We start from the raw sequence: 23267 nt of genomic DNA on the forward strand, positions 1-23267 counted from the left end.
ATCGATCGTACGATCCTACACGATCCTGCTACGATTCTATGCGATCCTACAAAGATTAATATGATTTGCGACTTTGCATACGATCCAAATCGATTTTGATTATCCGACGATCCTACGATCCGGATCGTGATTTTGACAACTATGTATGTGAGGCCCAATTCTAATTCAACTTCCCCGAGAAACCACTAACTTGTGGGTTTTTAAGATTTTAGCAGAGACAGAGAGAGGGGGGGGGGGAAGAAGTTTGTAGACGTGGTTTCGGTTTCCACAGATAGTTATTTAGGAATTTATGCCTTTGTATTTAAAAAAAAAACACACATTTAAGGCCAGTGGAACGGCCTAAGCAGGATTTTTAATTGTTCGCTTGAGATGGCTGCAAGAGGAAGATAGCTACGACAATTTATTCTTGACCGCTATTAAGTTTACATCTCTATGCCGATACCTTAACTAAGGCTTCAACATTCTGCAAGAAAGAATGTTGCAATTTCTGGGAAAGAAATCCTGGCTGTGATATCAAAATGCAAACCTGTTCATCCAGTACACCATTGGTAAAATGCAAAGCACTTACTAAACTTCTTAATCCAGTCATAGATGACCACATTTTGGGGTCACAAGAAACCTTAGCCCACCTTGTAAGCTGGTCTTGTGTAGCAGGGTAATTCAAGGCCACAGCGACGGTAGCCTGAGTATCACGCTGAAAATCTACAGCAGTACTTGAAATGGTCTGCCAAAAGACTTGTTTGAAACATGAAAAATGAGAACGAAGTCAATACCCTATATGAACCTTAGCCCAAAAGCCCCATTGAACTGCATACCTTCTTTTCAACCCTATTAGTTTTCTTTTCTGTTGTCTAACAACCACAGTCTACTCTACCCTACTCTTATATTGCCCGGGAAGGAAAAGCCAAACTGGACTTATATGGGAGTTGAGGGGCGAACCTCAGACCACACAAAGATAATACTTTTTGTGATGTGATGTGATGTATGTGAAATAAAAACGTAGTTTAAAATATAAAAAGATGGATTAGAAAATGGGTTTATGATACAAACGAAATATTACGTGAAATAATTCAGCAATCCAAGTTTCTTGTAAAGATTCCAGCGCTCCAGATAATAGCATGCCTTATTTCGGTATATATATATATGAAGAAAAAATCTGGGGAGCCCTTAAACTATTGTCGCTGTCAACTTTTGGCCCCTCATCTAAAATTTGTTTCCGATTGATCCTTAAACAATTAAAAATGCATACTTTGAGGACTTCCGATGACTTTAAGCACAAATCTGACCGGAATTAAAGGAGAACTGAAGATGAAAAGAAACCATCCAAAACTACAGCAGCCATCAGCAGCAGCAGCACGAGTGCAAGTCCAGGAAAGTAGCTATTCAGGTGGGGGTGGAAGTTCAACGGGAAGTGGCAGCTATTACAGCACCATGGCGAGTTGCAGCTCTGCAGGAGGAGGAAGCCAAAGCAAAGGGAAGATGTGGGTTGATGAGTCTGACCGGCAAGATGATGAGCTTTTGGCTGTTTTGGGCTATAAAGTCAAGGCATCAGATATGGCTGAAGTTGCACAAAAGATTGAGCAACTTGAAGAGGTTTTTGGTAATGCTGAAAATGATAGTTTATCCCATCTGGTTTCCAAGACCGTTCATTATAATCCCTCAGATCTTTCGTCCTGGCTTGGATCTATGATTTCTGATCTCTACCCAGATATGTCTTCCATCCCTGATTCTTCTGCAATTTCCAATGAATTTAAGCACAAATCTGCAAAACATGAACAGACAAAAATGTCCTTTAATTCCGGTCAGATTTGTGCTTAAAGTCATCGGAAGTCCTCAAAGTATGCATTTTTAATTATTTAAGGATCAATCGGAAACAAATTTTAGATGAGGGGTCAAAAGTTGACAACGATAATAATTTAAGGGCTTCCCAAATTTTTTCCTCTATATATATATATATATATATATATATATATATGCCAGCGACCCCTTGGCCTGCGTTCTATTTCTTCGGCTGAAATCAATCAAACAGCACGATATATTAGAGAATCAATCTGAATTGGTTCCTAAATTTACCTTTTTTTGATACACAGATCTGTCACCAACCACTTGCATGATCTGAAATTCTCTCCACATAAGTAATCGTAAAGCACTAAAAGCTCACAAATTCCACATTCCTCACAAGCTTTTAGGATTGGGGCTAAATCACATCCACTTGTTCAACTTGGCAGCCGCATAAAAGTTTACCGTGTGCCGTTGTCATGCAAGTCGCAGCCTCGATAAACCGAGCCCGCCATTTGCCACCAATTTGAAACCTTAGGATTGAGTCTATGTTCTAGGAATTCTGACTCTGTATTACTACTTGTTTTGTTGGTATCTTTAAAAGACAACTTCTTGTTCCAATTCTTTTGATTTTCTAATGTAATGACCAAATATGATCTGCCATAATCGTGAAATATATCAGCAAATATGTATATGACGAGAATATATATTCCATTCAAGTTAATTTGTGATGCTGTTTTATTCTACATGAGAAGAATAATTTTTGTGTGCCGGTAAAAATTTGCTATGGCATTAATATATGAGTTCTCACAATAAGACCAGTATTTTTTTTAATCTAATTAGTTCACATTTTTTAGTGTAGGTAGGTGGATTTGAACCCGAAAACTCTCGCTTACATTTCCTTGCTCCTGAACCACCTAATGCATTCTTAATCTAACTAGTCGTTGAAACTCATCTCTATGACCAATTAAAGTGTGATAAAGTATACTATAACGTATGTTTGCATATGTGTGTCGGTTATTTTTGGATCAAGGTGTAACCAAGTATTCAATTATTAGTAAATTAGCGATAATTAGCAAATGGATGGTTAACTAGAAATTCCAACGAAAGTAAATTAACAAAGCAAATTTTTTTACTCAGCATTTTTTGAAACTGAACAAGCAAATATGATTTGGGTTAGACTTCAAAGATTTCTCTATGTAGTTCTATTTTAAAGTTCTCCAGTGTCTATTATACGATTATTTGTACATTAAAAAGCACATTCAATGGACATCAAATAAACGAATCTGTCACAATAATTGCCTGAAAGTGCAAAATAATTGTTTGAGATCTCTAAGTCATTGCCGACTACCAGATTCGAAGATTTTAGTGAACCACTTTTGCATGTGTGTGTGTGTGTGTTTTTTTTTTGGGTAAGGGAAATCCAAGGAAAAAGAATAGAACAATGGCCAAAACGATTATGGTATCTTATGGTTGTGACAACATGACATAGAAGACTTGACTAATACTTCGGTTTATCCTAAATCAATTATCTTCGGTCACCATTCAAGCTGCAACAGAACTGCGCCTCGTTTCCCTGATCTTATAGATGCCATTGCTTGGACAAATTGTCGAACTCAGTACTGGTTGGCAATGGGGATGTCTCGGTTACTATCAACTAAACCTTCACTTCACATGTAGACGTCGTAGTTCAAAAATTGGTTAAAATATTTATAGGACGTTGAACAAGGTACAGAAGAAGCGCTCTTTTGCTCTGTAAGTTTTTCAAGACATTAATGCTCCTTCCGTCCCATTTTATATATATATATCTTGGTGGCTATTTTAATTTATCCCAAAATATTTGTCACGACGTAAAAATTGAAATGAAACTTCCCTATTGTACCAATTATACAATTTCCAAGAAAACACGTTCAAGTCATATTCTCCTAATAAATAACGTTACAAATCATTTTTGTATCTTGATAGTTGCGCTTCTTTCAAACATTCAAACTCACCTAGCAAAATATTTAATGTCAATTGAGGGGCGATAATGGAAAAAGCTTCTTTAATGGAGTAGCTGATATATTTTGGTCAAATTTTATTTTTCTTAAACTGTGTGCAAAGTCAAGTTAACCGGGACAGAGGGTAACTTTTTTAAGTTTTCTGTTTCTAAAGTGTAAACTGCAATAAATGTTCATTTTAATTTAACAAAACTGCTTGCAATTAATAAACAAGTACGCAAATCTGCAGTTTTCAGATATAATGCTTTACACGTCCTTGAAATCAGCACGAGCGGTATTTTTGTATTGCGAGATGAACATGCAAATGGGAAAAGACGAGGGAGCAGCAAGTTCATCACTGAAAGACATCATGATTGGTTCGAAGTTGCCCTCGCTTCAAATGTCAGGCAGAAGGATAGCACAAGTAAATAAACTTTTGCAAATAATCCACTCTCCTAACAATAGATTGAACCCAATAAAAAGGGATTGCTCTGATTGTATAAGGCTCCCCAAGATTTGTTTTGCTTTTACATTTCCACTTTCAATATTCATTAATTTTTTCGCCTGAATTTACAGAAAAAACTAAGTGATATGAACATGTCTTCCTTTATTATTATTATTTTTTTTGAAAAAATTCAAAATACTACTAGGTTCAAGAACCACTCAGATATATTTTGGGGGGGTAAAAACTAGTTCAGTAGTTAATCACCGCATTATGTTGATTTAGGAGACAGGGCTATGTCTAGCTAGCTAAGGCTAACAACCTAGACCAATCTCAGCTCAGACAACAGTTTGTCGTGCTTCGGAATAAAATGGTCAATCCTCATATTCGGGGCGGCATGCCAAAAGCTGGACATCTGTTTTCTTGGAGATTAGAACAGCTTTCCTTTGACTACCTGAAAAGATCAAAACATACAGCAACCAGATGTATTAGTGATTTACTCATACTAGATGGTCACTTAATTCTTAACACATGGCTCATTTGCTTTAATTTCTTAGCCTTCAAAAGAAAGAAAACACATAAAAAGGATTCTCTCCAAGGAGCAAAATATATCCTCACAGGATTTTGTTTGGTTGGCAAGAATCACCCGACGAGATCAATTGTTGAATGATGTTGACCTTTTAATAAGAAATGAAAAGCATCTCTAAGATACATTGTTTTCTAATTGTTTGGATAAGAATTTATTTGGATGATTTATTTGATCCAGTTACTGTATCACTTTTTGTGATATGATGTATGTGAGATAAAAAGGTGATTGGAAATTGTGTGTATGATACAAGCAAAATAAAATCTGAAATTTTTATTCCAAATTCTTGTTGTCCAAACAAAGGATTTTGTTTTTTAACGTATCAGGAATTGAAGGGAAAGTGAAGTGAAAAAGAAAGAGGGATTTATCCAACGTGTGTCAAATTTTCAAGATGTAGTGCTAATTTTTTCAAACTCAAGAACCTGAGAACAGGTGAGATGCAAACAGATAAGGCTACAATCTTTCAGTCAATAAAACCCATCTCATCATTTTTAGAGTAGATTAATCTAAGTTTGAACTGGAATTCGAGCCTTAACGAGGATGAACTAGGGAGTGAATTGAAAGAATAATGATTTTAAACATGATTTGATGTCTATGTGTCAGAATTTTATGTTTCCTCTCTTCTCTATCTTTACATGATTTTGCTCCCACTTCCCTGTTCCTTTCTTACCACTTCCACAAGTAATAGTAAGTCACATAGAGGCATGTCTTGTTATTTCATGGCGTTTTCTAGCAGTACTACTATGATTGTAAGTGCAGTTGAATGTTAGTAGCATTATCTTTGGATTCAAATTCAACTTCAAAGTTTGACTCAAATAGAACCCTAATCCTTTACTTCTGGGACAGTCTAATGGTTTAGGTTTCACAAACCAATTGATGGTGCTGAAAAAGCTTAACGAGAGCGCACGCAGCCACGCACTGTGTATCTGTGCATGCATGTGATTTCTGCCTCCAATTCAGGCATTCTGAAATAATCACATACAGACTGGATTCGATTATGAAGAACGCCAACTCGGCCCAATGCAAATCATGGAAAGATCAATAATTCCCTTCATTTGGGAACATTGAGTCTCCCGAAGGGGCTGGGAGCTGCACAAGTGCTTCGTATCTTGGAGTTGGATAAATGGGCATGCGTAGACACAAAATACGTAAATCTCATATTTTAATTATTTTGCGAGTCAAGAAGCAATACAAGAATTAATTTGAGAAGAGGGTTTCCTCCTGGGGCAATTTTCCTGAAATATTACGTATCGTGCATGGAGTAAAAGTCCTCATCCTTCACTTTTCTTTTCAGCCAAGTGATGAACAGGAGAATAAGTGGGAAGGATGAGTTGTCAAGTTTCTCCAAGAATTTAGGTGCAAAATTGATAGATAAAATGTGGACTGGAAGTCATAAGTTGATCATATATAATTGAAGATTGCCTCGTCATCATAATCTTATACATGTACACGAAGCAAACAATGTGGCCTATTGACCAGGATCATTGTCGCAGTTTGTACAATAATGCAGCCCCCGTGCACACAAGGCACAGACAGAAGGAACAACTTTGTCCTCAATTTTCTCCAGTTTCTCTTCCTTCAATGCATTTTGAGCCCTTTGTATTACTGTAATTGAACATCATGGGCTCGTTTTGCAGTTTGCATTAATCATGACATGGATTTAATGGAGAAGGGCTTCGAATCATGCGCTCACGTTTCAAGGGCAAGTCAATATTCACTCCTGGATGCATGCAGACGAATAAACAGTAAACCACTAGCCTAGCTACTTGCTAACAGTTACATGTAAATCAAGACTTGAATTTGGTTAGTAAAGAAAGGAAAAGTTGAGAGCTCTCTCCAACTCACGACTCACGATGGTTGCAAATGTAGCCCTAATTTGGCAAGCAAGTTTTTGGCTAAATTTGTCTGCTACAAGTTTTTTAACAACTTTACCTACAGTAATCTCGAAAAAAATTTTCAAAATTTTTAAACTATATATTTCAAAATATCCAAAAATTTACACACTTCAAAAATTTTTTCTACAATTTCTACAGTAAGTTACAGTAAAGTTTTAGACAAATATTCAAAAAATTCACTTGCCAAACGAGACCGTAATTTGTGTAATTAGAGCACATGAATGTGTGCGCAGTGTGAACAAGTATAGATGTTTTTCTGACTCAATAGAAATTATGTGTAAATAATTAATATTCACATCAAATTAGTTGATATACACACTAAATGATTGTTTTTATACATTTTGCTGCATTTGGATGGCCTGCCTTGACAAAATAATAGTTGTACTTTAAAACATAGTACAACATTTGAAGTAACCCTCCTCAAAAATCTTAAAATATCCACCTAGAGGCTAGAGAGTAAAAACACCTAAAAGAAATACAAAAATATCTCCCAAATTATCCAAAACACTCACACATTAATACACCTTCCTCTTTTCCTCTATTAGAGGATGAATAGTGGTTGGCGACTCAGAACCCCAGTAGATGATTTACTACTTAGAATTAAAACGTCTCACTAACTAAGTTCTATTTGACTGTCTTATACTCTAAAATTTTTTTTCCCTTCCCTCTAAGCCACCAAACCTACCTATCTCTCCACCACTTTCGGTTACCCCACCCTTCCCTCCCTCTTTTCTACTCTTCTCTTTCTCCTTTACTCGCTCCCCTAACCCCTCTCGCTAAATTTGGTCAGGATGAGAGAGCGAAGTGGGGAAAAGAAAAGATGGAAAGAGAGAGACACGGTGGAAGGTGAGAGGGAGTGGCAAATGGAAAGAGACAGGAAGGGACAATTGTATGGAGTGTGTGAGGAAGGCAACTGGAGAAGGGAAGAGAGTGTGAGTTAGGAGAAGTAAAGGGTGGGAATAACATCGAGGAAATTTTACCACCATTTTAAAAACAGTTCAAAAACATTTTTAAAACACTTATAAAATATAACATCAAATGTGCTTAAAAATTTTACATTTACATCTATCGTTCAAATTTTATAAAGCTCGCAGAATATTTCCATCCAACCGGAGCCATACTTGGGAAAGTACAAGTGCTGTCGTTATGGAGGGAGAAAAGTTTCACATGATTGTGTGCACTGTTCGTACAATATGCAGGAATCATTTCAGACAACTCAAACCTAATGAAATATTCGATTTCCCTTGCAACTAGTGTAGTTTTCTCTTCTTGGATTATCATCCCTTTTGGTAGCTTACTACTAGTAGTTATTTGGGAAAGTTTTACTTAGATACGCCCCTAGCTACTTTTTGTTTTATCCACGACATGATGTTGGTAAACACCCCCAAGAAGCCATGGAATTTCTTTTTCAAAGATTCTACAAGCTCAAGAACTAGTTTAAAACACTTTGTTATGGGATTGATTCGCGACGGGGGAGGCTTGCCATCTCAGCTGATCATATCACATATGGCTACCCTGGTTGTGTGTGGGTCCTGGCCATCAGATTTGTGCACCATACCTACAAGACAGCTAGGACTAACTTAGTCCAACAAGGCATGTACAATTATACCTTAAACCCTTTCTAATTAGTCTTGGTCCAGAGAATTTGACTTGTTGGCATACTAATATTCTCTTTTCCGTAGGACTCTTAATTTTATTGAGGCTCAAACTAAGAGGTAATTAGCTGGCCATTGTTGTTCCAGCACTCCGAAGGGAACCTTTGCCTTTCTAAACCAAGGGCATCAGCAGTTAAGCAATCTGTGTCATCCTCTTCAGCATTGATCCATTCAATAACATGAATACCACTTGAAGTTTCTTGATTCTAAACTTCAAACAAATCACCGATTGCAAGAACCCGCGTGGTTTTTTGTTTGAATTTCTTGCTGAAACAAATACAAGCAGTATGCAAAAATGGGGTGCAGCTCAGCTGCTGAAAGTTCAGCGGCACTGGATGCTTTATGCATTCAGGACGAAATTTCTTAGCACAAAAAAGGAATTGAAAAAAACAATGGCTTTGTTATTTTCTTTTTCTTCATCTTTCTTTTATTTGTAGAAAAACGAAAATTGTCACCTAAGGCTATCATTCATGCCAGCATAATTTGCTTCTATTCTATGTTCGACATCGCTTATTGATACTGTAGCAACTTACGGTAGCACAACTTGTTTGATAGTATTTGGAATTGAAACAGGTACGGTTAAGAATTTTGTACAGTTGAGGGATTGTTGTATTTCTTATATGATTTGACGTATACTCATATAATTTTCTATTTAAACGTAAAGCTTCGTTCATATTTACCAATTCAACATATCAGCTATTTAAATTCACACCAAATTCAATATAATACAACAATCCTATCAATTATACCAAAAGCTAACCGTAGTTGTGATGGTCACTTACCAATACTAAGCATTTTCAAATCTATGTTATTGCTTTTAATCATTCTTACAAGTCAATCAAAACAGTTCTCTCTTCTGTCTCAATATGAGACAATTTTGGGATCTCAGAGGCAGTATACTCGAACTTCAAAGACCAAATTATGCCTTTTGACTCTTAACAGTTTCAGGTCTATACACGAGTACTAATAAAGAAAGCACTAGAACCAGTTGCAGACAAAGTTTTTGGATCCCCGAGCTCGTGCAGTGTTAAGAGGCCTAATACAGGTTTAAATTCCATTCTCCTCTTGGCTAATTAAATAATGAACAGTAATGCAACATGTCCTCAGCATTGAGTTGGACAAATACAGTACTATGACCTAAATTATCTTAACAAAAAGCTAAAATTTGCCTAAAATGGCTGGTGGTGATGAGGCACAGTAACCTAGTTATGTCTAGTGGTTGAATGGATACAAGTTAAGAGCCCGTGGCTCAAAGGACTAAAGGGGCGGTGCTCTATGTGTTGAAATGTGGTTTTAACTTCGATTAACTTGGTTTACCCACAGTTACAAAACTAAAAAAGATTTTAGCAAGATTTGAGTTCGTACGGAAGCAGATGCAGTGGTTACCTGCATATCCACAATACTTCGTCTGGAATCACTGCTGATGTAATTAAGATTCCGAAATTGACAATGTGAGGAGTACAGCTCAAGAAGATCTAGGATGCGATCTAATTCTTAAAAAACTAACAAGGCAAGATTAAAAGGAAAGAAAGAGAAAAAGAAGACATGTTCGAATCCGGGTTATCTCCTTGGTAGCATCATTGTCAGGTAGTTAACAGCAATGTATAGTATTTAGCATCAGATATAAGGAAGATTTTTTGTGATGAAGTTAAAATCATTTAGATTATTGCACTCATGATTTATGGAAGATTGGTTTCATACTTGTTTGAAACAGTCTCTAACTTCTCAAATCTATGGAAAATGTCATCTGTTTCTGCTAAAGCTCCTTAAAAAAATGCCATTATCCTGCCTCGTGCTCCATTTTTCGTGAATTATGATGACCCTGCACAGTTCATGGATGATAAATCAAAGAATGCGAGGAAGGAGAGAGAGAAGAAGAGAAAGAAAGGAAGCATCCTGTAAACTTCATCATTATGCTAGGCTATTACACAGATTTTTATATGTGCCTCCGTTGACGAAGGATAAGTAAAGAAGTAGTGTTCTGTAGACAAAATTATTCCTGCAATTCTCTATTCTATCTCCAACTACTTGTCCAGCTTTCTGAGCAACCAACTTCTTACACCAAAAAAGAACCAACTTTCTTAATCTTATTTTATTACTTCCTAATTCTGGCTTGCCTATTTAAGTACTCCAATATTTGGATACTGGAGATATTGCACCAGCAGGTTTTTCTCATTCCCTATCTTCTCTCTTTAGTTCTAAGTAAACTCCCCTCCTATTGCATTGCACCCTCTCTTACTCTTCTTTGGATACGAACCTATTATTCAGTTCCTTGGCAAACAGCATTGTCCTGCTGTTTTCAATATATTCTCTTCCTTTCTGTATTGCTTTCCCTAGCTAAGATGTCAGCGGCCTTGTGCATTGCAGCAGCTTTCTTTGTTCTCATCATTGCACGTTGGGTTTACAACTGGAGAAATCCCAAATGCAAGGGAGTACTCCCTCCTGGTTCTATGGGATGGCCACTTCTAGGCGAAACTCTTAAATTTTTTTCTCCCAGCACTACTTTCGATGTTCATCCCTTCGTCAAGGAGAGAATGAAAAGGTAAGATAAATGCGTATAACTACATTTACTTTAGATGTAATATATCATGTTTGGGAAATGGGAATCCATTGACACTGCCGTTGTGATTTGTGAATGTTTTCAAATTTGATCCCGTATTCTGATGTTTTTGTTTCAGGCACGGTCCAATATTTCGCACTAGTTTGGTTGGACGGCCTATTATAGTATCTACAGACTCAGATCTTAACTACTACATCTTTCAGCAAGAGGGACAATTGTTTCAAAGCTGGTACCCGGACACTTTCACTGAGATCTTTGGAAGGCAGAATGTAGGTTCATTACATGGTTTCATGTATAAGTACCTTAAGAACATGGTGCTGAACCTGTTTGGTCCTGAAGCCCTTAAAAAAATGCTCCCTGATGTCGAACAAGCAGCAACTAGAAAATTAAAGAGGTGGTCGAGCCAGAAATCTGTTGACATGAAGGAAGCAACAGCAAGTGTGAGTGCGCCCACTTATGGTTTATTGAACTTACTGCAATTCAGTTCAGCTAATAGTTTATATACTCTGGTGTTTATGCAGTTGATATTTGATCTGACTACAAAAAAATTAATCAGTCATGACCCAGAGAAGTCCTCAGAGAATCTAAGGGAAAACTTTGTAGCTTTCATCCAGGGTTTAATCTCTTTCCCTGTAGATATTCCTGGAACAGCCTATCATAAGTGCTTACAGGTATGTCGTAATGTCACATTTTACAACTGCTTTTTTTTTCTTTTTCTTTTTTTCCTTTCCAGTATGTTTCCTATTGATTGCAAGAATGAGTTCTGCAAGTTTAAATTATCTCTAATCAATCTTACTGAGTTGTGATTGAAATCAAGCAAATGATTAATTAGTCCGTTTTTGCCCAATCAGGGAAGAAAGAAGGCAATGAAGATGCTGAAGTCCATGTTGGAAGAAAGAAGAGCAAAGCCAAGAGAGCACCAAAGTGATTTCTTTGATTACGTCCTCCAAGAACTTGGGAGGAAGGATACAATTCTTACAGAGGCTATAGCTCTAGATTTGATGTTTGTGCTACTCTTTGCCAGCTTTGAGACTACATCCCTGGCACTGACTTTAGCCGTAAAATTGCTAGCAGAGCACCCCGCGGCATTAAAAGAATTAACGGTAAGAAAGAAGGTTTAATTATTTGGTACAAGTATGAAAAAAATATCTAACAATAATCCATTAGTAAGCACTTGTGTTGTTGTCTTTACTAATGTTCTGTTTTATTTTGCAGGAAGAACATGAAGCAATAGTTAGGAAGAGGGAAAATCCAGACTCTGCACTTACATGGAGTGAATATAAGTCAATGACTTTTACATTTCAGGTGAATAAAGCACTGTCAATTTCACTTGTTAACTTTTTAAAAAGAATTGAGCAGTTCATATTCTTACTGACCAATCTAAACCTGCAGATTATCAATGAAACAGTCAGGCTGGCAAATATAGTTCCTGGAATATTCAGAAAAGCACTACAAGATGTCAATTTCAAAGGCATGCACTTCAAATTGATTGTTTAAAGCTCAAGAATGAAAGTCTCAGATTCCCATGTAAAACTCACGTTCAAATGCAATAATATTGGTGCAGGTTATACCATTCCTGCAGGTTGGGGCGTTATGGTCTGTCCTCCAGCTGTGCACCTTAATCCTTCCAGATATAGAGATCCCCTTGAATTCAACCCATGGAGATGGGAGGTGAGAGAAACTCTGAACTAATGCATCTATTATCTCTGTTAGCTGTCTAGGTTATATCTGCAACATCTCACAGCTAACAAGGAGTGACAAGTTTCTATTCAGTTTCCAAGCCTGTCATGTGAAAATTCTGATTACGCACAAATTCTTTCAACCAGTTTCCATCTCTCACATCTTACACGATTCATGAAATCTAATCTTATGCAGGGGTTTGAATTGAATGGTGCAACTAGAAACTTCATGGCATTTGGAGGAGGCATGAGATTTTGTGTTGGAACAGAGTTCACTAAGGTGCAAATGGCTGTCTTTCTGCACTGTTTGGTGACTAAGTACATGTAAGAAACAACACTATCTCTGGTTGATACAGCTAATCTTAGATATGGAGAAAGGAAACTAACTGATTCCCTGTTTGAAACTTTACCTTAGGTGGCAAGGAATCAAGGGAGGAGATATTCTACGAACTCCTGGTTTACAGTTTCCAAATGGTTACCATGTCCAGCTTTCTGAAAAATTCAAACCAACAGAGAAACCGACAACATATGTGAAACGATGAACAGATGATGATGCTCAGGCAAGTCTTGATGATGGCTAAAGGCATACGCAACCATGATGCTCAATAGTAATCTTCTCGATTTGCAAAGAGATGATAAACAAGTCTGAGGAAGTTTTGTTCACCATATACATCAGTTTTGGTGTTCATAGAATTGTATGTGTAAAATGTAGGACCAAGAAGTACAAAGAGAAAATAGGCTTCTCCAAATCAACTGTAATATATTTTCGTCAATGTAAAAGTTCATATCTATGTAAGAAAACTGTTAAAAGCGATACATGCATCTCATAATGACTTCCATAAATCCCTTGTTACAGGTGAAGCCAAATCTGCAATTAAACGTATTCCAACCAAACCCCCTCCAACACCTGCCCCCCCCCACCCCCAAAAAAAAAAAAAATGCAACCCGACATAACGGGAAAAAAAGAGGCTTTCTCCCCAGAACCGTTCAAAGGAAGCAAGAATAACTCCTTAGTCCTTCCAAAAGGAAAGCGGAGGAGGACCTAGACAAATTCCAATGTGATAGACCGATATTTCCAATGAGAATTGTCAAAATGATGTTTCTTTCAGTCTTTCCACTTGCCATGAACATTATAATACATATCATCCAAGGGGACACTTGTATGCTTCAACTTTTCTCTGTTTCCATCATGGTACCTCTTGCCTTTAGTAATTCCTTCAATCATTTCAATTTCTTTTGCTCGTCTGCGGTGACCAAACTTGTCATTCTTCACTCTACCAAAATGACCTTGGGATGAGGTGCCTGAACTCTTTGTTTTTCCATGTTTGCTGTGCCTGTCTTTATGAACATGGTGAAGATGATAATGGTAATCGATATCTCCCATTAAATGATTGTGCCTGTGAAGACTGTGAGTACTGCTCCGCCTTTTATTTGGATGATGTCTGTCAAACCCTTCTTCATGCTTCTTTCTCAAATGCAGTTTTGACGAGTTAGGAGTAGCAACAAGCTTCCACTTGCCACCTCTTCTTCTTTCTGGAGTCCAAAGATGGTCTTCTAACCAGTCATACAAAGGATCAAATAGCCCTTTATGATGTAAAAGCCAAAAGAGCACTACAACTGCATTGAATATGAGCACTATACATATCAGATCCTTCATGTGAATTCAAATTTAAGCCTTTGTAAAGCTCTCCATTAATAAAACTGGCTACCTGTTGGAAATAATGCCAATAGAAGACCAAACAACACCACCCAGCTCATACAGATGTATTGTACATGACATCCAAAGTCAAAAAAACCAGAGCATTTGTTTCTGCATCACATTAAGCACGGTATTGTCATTAAAAGCAGATGGAGATTTACAGATAAAGAGCAACTAGAAACCTAGCATGATTCTTTATGCAAAAATATTACTATGAATTCTTAAACAGTGTCCATCAGTTATTCATAAAAAAAATGAGATTGATTTAATGAGTTTGAAGATAATCTTGTAACTTCAAGACAAGTAGGTAGGGCCTAGGTCAATAGGATGCATTACATTGCCCAAAAAGGAAATAATTGAAAATTCTCAACCATGTACAGGAACCTATTATAAAAAAACGTAAAGCAATTGAGCCATGCAACAACAGAGAATAATGAGTAACCAACAATTGGACACCAGCTACTTTCCTTATTTCTGGTGCAATCAAACAGCCACATGGCTCTCTGAGAATTATCATACCTGCAACTTTTTCCAGTGATAAAATCTTTTAGACCATCCCACAATTTGTTCCAAAGCTCCTCGACAGATTCAAAGAAACCATTTATACTCGTCTTCGGAGGTTGGAATGGAATCTGAAATATGGAGGGAAAAAAACAATGCATTTAGTCAATAGTAAGAGCAAATAATCACATGCGATAATCTGGCAATGCACGTAATCATCTGTTGTGATCAACATATTGAAATGATAGAAAGGCAAACACAGAACCAAAAGAAATTGGTAAAATGGTTATATTTGCCAAGAAATTATCGAATAACTGATCAGAAAATTATGTGGGTTCAGATATGGGAACTAATTTTTCTTCTCAGACACTAACTAGTGTTGTCTAAAGACTCAAAAAATTGGTTGGTATGACAATATGAAAATGAGAACCTTAGTATACTGTAAACATTAAAATTTCTGGACTTGAGTGGAGGTCAATCCAGTGAACTTTTCAGATTCCAAGAATAAAAATTACGCAGAGTGGTTATATTAGAGAAAGGACCAATTCATGACAGGGGAGAAGTTGTTAACTGAAAGCCTCTTTATCGTGATCCTTTAAAGATGAAACAGTGCCTCTTCTTTTCTTTTCTCATATTCTTGCTCCATGAGGAGCACAACAGATCAAAATCCAGCCACCATAAGCCTAAATGAGTTTTCAAATCTTAGCTATCCCAGTAAATGACACCATAACATGATCAGTTAACAGTGGAATAAATCATAATCAAGCTGAAACTGTGGCACTTCGACTTTTTTTTTTTCTCAAAGTAGTTTGATATCCTTGTATTCCTTTTTCACTATTTGTTACTCGCTGAGAACCAATATTGGTTTATTCTAGTTCTGTCTCAGACATAGAAGATGTAACCCTCATCTATAGCCAAACCTGGGAGCCATTATCAACAACAGTAGATGTTGTTGTGAATTGGCACTCAGCTCGATCAACTTCACTAAAACCTGAGTCCTTTAGTATGGCTGCATTCAAACAAAATGACTTGAATTAAGCACTTAATAACATATTATGCAACACTTTGCATGGATAAGTTCAATTGACCTAAAATAGGAACCGAACCTGCACAGACATATCTTGATGCTTGATCAGATGTTGGGTAAAGTTTGAACGATCTTGTCACTATTTCATTTGGCTTCATTATGTAAAATTGTTCCTGTGACAACGATAACATTCAAAATCTATTTATACCGTCGGCAAGGAAGCAGTATCTAAGCAGAAACCCAACCATATATTGTTTAATAAGTACCTCCATTTTGCTGACACCTGTTGAGCAATCAAACTGCAAGATGGAAAAAGGAAAACAAAGCTTTAAGATAAAAATGTTGTTCAAACAGATCTTATCCCTGAGAAGATGTTTGCTTATGATAAATAAGACTCTCCATTGTAGATATGCAGCCTAACTTCACAGAGATACCATAACGGAAGCATACAAATAAATTTAGAATAGAGTAAACTACAAACATCTTGTACTGACAAGTCCTAGACTATCATCAGGAAAGGAAAATCTATTCAATATCAACTTAGCATAAAAAATAAGTATACAGAATAAGTTATTTACAAATTTAAAATTCTTTACCGCAAAGTCAACCTTCAGTTCATGGACACATACAAAAAATTTTACAGTACAAGAAAGAAAGAAAGAAAGACGTGTTAGAAAAGAATCCAACCATTATCTGTAGTCAAAAACAAGAATGTCAAAAGTGAAATTTAGGAACACTATCCACACAATGAATTTCCACACTGTATGAAACCACATCAAAATTGGGCACCAAAGTTACATTTTAGAACCCTATCAGTCGTAGCATTTCTTACCTCCTAGTATATAAGATGAAAGTCAGGACTTAAATAAGTGTGAGATAACTCATTTACCGTTAGGCTGTAGGATGCTTCTACTTCACCAATGTTTTTTGTTGTGATTGTTGCTGTCCCAAATTGAGTCAGGGCTTCAAAAGTTGGTACAGCAATGTTTAATATTTTCCCCGGACTCCTGCAAAAGATGCAAAATTAGAATGAAATATTTTATGATCTTTGTCGCCATAATTCTGCCAATTACTTCAAGTGCAAAACAAATGGGCATCAGGTAATAAGCCAACCATGAAAAACCACTAATGTACTTCCATGCTTAATTTTACCAAATTAATTTGCCAATACTTCATGTGAAATAAATGAGCATCAAGTAATAAGAGAAGTATGAACAACCACTAATGTATTACCCATGCTTAATATTAGAACATGCCAACTGAGTTGAGCTGATACACATAAGGACATAGGCTAATAAAATTAAGGATATTTACCTCTGGTAGACATATTCTATATCGTCAGCACTCAATTCAATCAAGAGGTTAGTATTCAGAACCTCAGTGATTCCTATGGATAACGCCTGACCACCTGCATTCTGAAGATATTAGTAGATTATTAGGAGTTTCAAAACATAAGCTTCATACTACAATTGGAAACCAAGTATTGCTGAAACATAACTGGATGCTGGTTTATCCGTTCAAACCTTCCTTGCACAGAATAAAGTGGCACCTGATTTCTACTAATTCTGTTCTGGTCGGCCTGAAAGAAGTAAGAGACTCCTAAATATTTGAAAACAGCACAAGCAGTAGACGAACAGAAACTGAAAGACTAACAAAGCAAAAAGACCAGTCCCAGCTCAGCCAGTAAATCAGAACTCAATGTATACTAAAAGAGAATCGTGGTAAGATAATGACAGCTTTAACAAGAGGCTTATCACCATATCACATTTGAAATGCCAGCCAGCAACTAATTGAAAATCACATTGTTATTCAGTTTGAACAGCAAGATTGTTGAGCACTGACAGTTACTCGTTTAGAGAAATATGCTATTTTGAGACAGATATAATCCTTCACAAAATGTGGTTAGTATCCAATTTCAGAAGCAAAATGAAGATCATATGGTTCTAAAGAATAATCTTCTTACATCCCAAAAGTTCCAGAGCTGATTATGAAGGCAACTCCAATATGGTGAGGAACAAAAATCTGGTTGTCCATTGAAAGCCCCGTAGCCAACACCAATTTTATCACATTCAAGACCATCCAGCGTAAACCTGACTCTTTCAAGCAGCATCCACATAGAAAAGTTGTTTCCAAGATTCTGCGGTTGACCATGGCCACCCTTTAACAAGAAAAATTCAGACTATTGGCCAATTAAGAGCAAAAAGGACATTAGAGATGTAACCTGATAAGAATTCAGTCCTTGAATGCTGTGTACAAGTAAACACTTTAACTAGTTAGAGACTTATTCTTTTAGGATGAGACAAACAATGAAACCAAAGTAACATGTCAATACATGCACAAAATCCTCTATATCTTTTTTCTATATGTAGATTTACAATATTAAATAGGAATGATTGCAGTATCATTTAAAACCACTGAGTATTGGTGTCCAGTTTTTACTCAAATTATCATATTTGCAAGTGCTTCTATGGTTAGCCTATCCCCTCACCTTAAACTCACTACAAATAATAAAAAAAAGGAAGAAGAAGAAGAAGAAAACACACTCCTGCATCTCTGATATCAGATCTTTGCTCCACATAAATTGCATGTCTTTCCTAATAATTATCAAAAGCTTAAATGCGAATAATAGGACACAGAAATGGCAGGTGAACCAACAGACGAGCAAATGACAAAATAAGCATCAATTCATTCTTGCGATAGAAGCTAAGACTGATTCACCGTATGACTTAAGTGCATCTATAACTGTTAAACAGTAAAAGCAATACCTGTCTTGGGACAACAAGATAGTAATTCTCAAATGATGGAATACTTGTGTAACCAACATAATCTCCAACAAGATTAGCCTTCAGAAAATTATCACTTGATGTTGCAGTTCTATTTTCAGGACCCAATATCACTTCCTGACAGCAAAGCATCCCCACCAGCAAGTAGGAAAAGGTTAATTTCCAGTAAAAGAAAGCAACTGTGAAAATACATAGGGTAATGAGATCAAATCATATGGAACTACTGTATTTTAACATTACTAGTGGATACTTACTGATATTCTAGATCTCGTCTTAACTTCGACTTGTATAGTAAATCCAACTGAGCTCTGTCCAACACCAAATACATGGAACCTAAGTGTAGAGAATACCTGATTATTATATTATCAACAAACCAAAGAGTAGATAATTATAAATGCTACACCAGTTGGGAATCTAATTACCAGTCAAGCACGGGCTATTTTAATGCTTTGAAGAAAAAATGACCTTGGAAGCCAAAACTTACAATATGTTGCTTTGTACCACAAAGAATAATTTGGTCTCAAATGTCAAGGCTTAACATGTAGTATGCCTCTAATTCTTCTTCAAAACATAATCAAATATATTTTGCTAAAAACACAGGGACCATACCAATCACCTGGAAACCGAAGACAATGTGCTGTGTTTGCCTTCCCTTTTATCATCTTGTCAACTAATAGAAGAGAAAGTAAAGATCGCATCAGTCCATATTCTTGATCTGCAGTCGTTAAGTAATTGCAAAAATCTGATTTAATATACTCACAAAAGTTTCCGCAGGAAGAAGGCACCCTACGCTGGTCTCCACAAGGGCAACAGGTAGGCTAGATGCAGATATGACAGTAAAAATTACAGCAAAAACAGAAAAGAAACATGGAAGAAAAAGGTAAACTAAATAAGCTAAAATAGATTCCACCAGAAGGACAAGCCACTGTATGAATGGCCCAGTCAATTCTTTGACAGTTGTATATGGAAAAGGCTTAGCTCGTAAGTTCCTTGGTCAGCTTCATAACATGTGAGTTTAACGTACGCCTCTCAAAATGGAAATTTATTTTGACCTACAGTTATTACCTCTGCAAATCATATCCTTCATGCACTCAAGCTTAACATTCAAAATGTTATCCAAGAACAATATTCTGATCATGAAAAGGACAGCACATGCTTAGAGTTCCTTGTGACAATATTATGTAATGCACCCTTTACTAATAGCAACCTTAAGAACAGAAATACTCACCTCTTTAAGAAAGGTTCTATTACCATAGGCTTTGTCCAAGCTACTAGGGTCAATTGGAACCTTAAGTCTCCAGGAGAAAGCTATTCAACATTATTTAGTTGATTACGATGTAGTATCTTATGAATTTCTGAAAAGGTCACCCCATTGTTAATCCCATGCCTCTTGAATATTATACACAGATGACATCTGTTACTTTCTAGACAGTTATGTTCTTGAGTCAAATAATGGCCAGGTAGAAAGCTTTTTATTTAACTATAATTTGAATGACAACCTAAAAGGATGAAGGTAGTAGTAAGTCATTAGAGAGGGGAACCTACTATCAGCTGACCTATGTGTCCCTAATGCATATAGACATATTTACGTATTAAATACAGAAAAGTAAAGAAGCTGAAAGTTCCACAGGAGTATTGGGAAACTTGATGTTGAAGGTTGAAGATGCCATCTTGCTATATGTGCATTTGAATGAGAATATCTATATGCAGTCCATTACACATTTCCAATTAATTCTTTTGTACGTACTACCATATTGTAATTAAGCAGTTCTAATTCTTTGTGTAAACAGTAAGTAATAAAATTTTAATTGCCTCACACACTGTAACAATATTGCAAGCAGCTGCAAGACATATATTTGTGTGGGGCACTTGTGTGTTCGACAGTTCATTACCATCTTCATCGTAATAATATGATTACAATGAGATAATCAAAATTCATCCCAAATGTTACCTGAGTGTGCTCAATGATATGCCCTTTCTCATCTCGCAACCTATGAAACAAATCAAGAGAGTAGTTGGGTGACTCATGTAAAGAAATGAAACCACTATCTAACTTTTGGATAATAGCGGTAAAATGTACAGCTTCCCAATATAATATTGGGAATGCATTTGCATGCTTAAGAAAGTGTCCAAGTTTATCCTGCTGTGAGAATGAAATGAATATCAGGCAATGTCACATACAGAGCAAATAAACTCAATCCTCACAATAGCTAATCCTAAATGAATTTTTCTTTGTCATATTAAATCTGAGAGCTTGAAGAAAACTATCAACAGGGGGCAGTTTTTCAAGTATGAAGGTAAACAATAAAACTAAACAAATGAAAGTTTAGATGTGTGTTCAACTTTCTCTGCTATTCATGGTACAAATTAGCGTATGTCAATCAGAAAAAAAATAAAAAAATCATCACCACGTGTCCACAAGCATAATCAACTCAATTGCATGCTCAATGTTTGTCAAGTTAATAGATACAATCCACTCAAATTTGCCAATGTTGTGTCCCAAACCTTGATTTATCAGCTGATAACCACAAATTTTGTAAGATAAGCCAAAGAACTTCAGCTCCATGCAAGTAAACTAATCCTATCATACCTACAAGCACCAAATCCTACTAGAAAAGGTACTTCAACACTACATTTCTAAGTAAAAGGTAAGATCCAGGAAACTATGGTAGATATTGTCAAATCGCTTGCCTCTCACATATCTGCACGACATCTGCCCCAGCATCTGGCTCACATTTACGAGTCTGAACATAATACTCCACCGGCTTGTAAGCAACATCCTGGAGAGAAACTTTACTGCCTTAACCACCAAACTAATTATATAAGCAAATGAATTATCTTTTCATTTTATTCTTTTTCTACAGAAAACATCAAGTCCTAGACATGCTTGGTACACACAACAAGAAAGACAATAATCCACCAACTTACTCAATACCTTTTAGTTGGCATAGATCCCTATCCACTATCAAGTACACCTAGTAAAATATAATTCTAATGCATGCAGAGTTACTCAAATTAACACCATAGCTAATGCAATAACATAATTTGCATCCATTTTTTTTAACTGCAAAATACATTACAATATAGCTTCAAAAGCACCTACAGCCACCAATAGTAAAGTTATAGTAAATATCATAACCAAAGCCAGATACATCACATATACATATATTTATGTGTCTATGTCTGTGTGTTCGTGTATATATCCCAAAAAACATCATGCAAAACAGGGCAATCATTTCACAACCAATCCGAACACAGAAAAGAGTAAAACACAAGCTTCCTCCCTCCCTGTAAAACACAGTTCTACTCATTACCTCTCTCCTAAAAATTACTTTTAGTTGCTGAAGAACTTATCCCCTTTCACTATTACCATTATAAGGTTTCCTTTCATCCTGAAAACAGAACCTTTACCTCCCTTTCCAAACCCCAAATTTTTTTTTTTTTAAAAAAAAAGCTTTTTATTTAAAATCATATTCAAGACTAAAAAGAAAATCCGGGGAAAATCATCCATAGCTAGTTTCAAATTAAATGAACAAAAAGGAAATTAGACCATCTAATATTTTCCTTTTTTGTGGTTAGGGAAGAATAAAAACCAAAGTTCATACTCTTATATAAGTCAACTTGTATAAAGCATAGGCAGCAGATTTGTTAACAGTAATCACAGGTGGGACCCTGAGAGTCCTCATGTTGCTACTTGAATTCTCTTCCACTTCAACAATCTCGGCTACCATTGAAGCCTCCCTCCCACTCTGCAACTCCACACACAAACACATTGAAAAAAGAAAGAAAAGAAAAAGAAAGACACCCACGCATCAGAATTGTTAACTTACTGATTCATTGGGGACTGCTAAGTCAATAACAACCTTTTGAGTGCAATTGAGGTTGTCAATGGAATCAGAAGTTTTTTCACACTTTACAAGTTTGGATTTTGATAGGATTTGGATTGTGGAAATGGGATGAAGAGAGAGGGAGGAAGTGATTAGAAGTACGAGGAATTGATAGAGCGGATTCATCATTGCAGAGAGATGTGGTCTTTGGAACTGTCAAAATGGTGGTGTTGGATTTCTTGTGAGAAATTTTTGGAAAAAGAAAATTAATAAACGGGTTTTTGGCGGGGAATAACTGCTGCACCCAACGGTTGGTTTGGCTTTAGGATTTTGCGCATATGCACCCTGGAGTTTAGAGAATTGGAATTAAACCGCATGGAAGTTTTGATGTTCAAAAAAAAAAACAAAAAACTTCTACTTTGTGATTATTCATGATGAAATGATGAGCATGTCATGAATAATGCTTTATACATAAATATACGAATACGACTAATCAAACTGAATTGGATTAAGCAAGTCACCTAACCCATGATTTTATAATTTTTATACTTTAGTGTGATGAACAGAATCCCTGCACGAATTCTACTGATAAATGACAAAACTGTTGTAGCATAAGCAAGTTATTTTCCGGTACGTAAGAGAATTAATATGTGAAGAGTTTATGCATCTGTTGATCTACTGCCCTTAATGTTCAACTAATGTTATTCTCTACATTTTTTTTTATGGATTAACTTTTGGTGCATGATTTGAATTTTAAATTTGAATTCATGTTATGTGACATAATTTAAATCTAGTCATGTAAAAAAAAATTATACATTGATAGTAAAAAAAAATTATCCTTTTTTATCATTATTC

The 23267-nt window shown here is 36.2% G+C and overlaps 2 protein-coding genes across 2 annotated transcripts; one reads left to right on the top strand and one right to left on the bottom strand.

The window, feature by feature from the left end:
• Positions 1-10678: 10678 nt before the first annotated feature.
• On the top strand, positions 10679-13437 carry LOC113706232 (cytochrome P450 87A3-like). The gene is made up of 9 exons (XM_027228115.2): positions 10679-10878; positions 11015-11336; positions 11418-11567; positions 11748-11999; positions 12112-12201; positions 12289-12367; positions 12461-12567; positions 12772-12899; positions 12991-13437. The coding sequence occupies exons 1-9, from the start codon at positions 10679-10681 to the stop codon at positions 13115-13117; spliced, it is 1455 nt and encodes a 484-aa protein (XP_027083916.2). The 3' UTR covers positions 13118-13437.
• Positions 13438-13595: 158 nt separating this feature from the next.
• Positions 13596-22598, bottom strand: LOC113706233 (protein HAPLESS 2-like). The gene is made up of 18 exons (XM_072062939.1): positions 22416-22598; positions 22191-22334; positions 21277-21365; positions 20537-20576; positions 19346-19403; positions 19195-19255; positions 18840-18918; positions 18568-18702; positions 17766-17960; positions 17301-17381; positions 17117-17217; positions 16692-16809; positions 16069-16101; positions 15882-15975; positions 15696-15784; positions 14794-14906; positions 14285-14385; positions 13596-14192 (listed from the first exon to the last, which is right to left on the bottom strand). The coding sequence occupies exons 1-18, from the start codon at positions 22596-22598 to the stop codon at positions 13681-13683; spliced, it is 2226 nt and encodes a 741-aa protein (XP_071919040.1). The 3' UTR covers positions 13596-13680.
• Positions 22599-23267: the final 669 nt, after the last annotated feature.

The sequence above is a fragment of the Coffea arabica genome, chromosome 8c, assembly GCF_036785885.1.
Source record: "Coffea arabica cultivar ET-39 chromosome 8c, Coffea Arabica ET-39 HiFi, whole genome shotgun sequence".
NCBI lineage: Eukaryota > Viridiplantae > Streptophyta > Magnoliopsida > Gentianales > Rubiaceae > Coffea > Coffea arabica.

Bases quoted from the DNA above. Each gene is read 5' to 3' on its own strand.
- LOC113706233 (XM_072062939.1), bottom strand. From the start codon at position 22,598: ATGAATCCGCTCTATCAATTCCTCGTACTTCTAATCACTTCCTCCCTC. The intron at 21,366-22,190 runs GTATGAACTTTG...GTTTCTCTCCAG, and splicing joins ACAAGTTGACTTATATAAGA to GATGTTGCTTACAAGCCGGT. The intron at 19,256-19,345 runs GTGAGTATATTA...CTCTTCTATTAG, and splicing joins TTCTTCCTGCGGAAACTTTT to TTGACAAGATGATAAAAGGG.
- LOC113706232 (XM_027228115.2), top strand. From the start codon at position 10,679: ATGTCAGCGGCCTTGTGCATTGCAGCAGCTTTCTTTGTTCTCATCATT. The intron at 11,568-11,747 runs GTATGTCGTAAT...TTGCCCAATCAG, and splicing joins CCTATCATAAGTGCTTACAG to GGAAGAAAGAAGGCAATGAA. The intron at 12,368-12,460 runs GCATGCACTTCA...ATATTGGTGCAG, and splicing joins ACAAGATGTCAATTTCAAAG to GTTATACCATTCCTGCAGGT.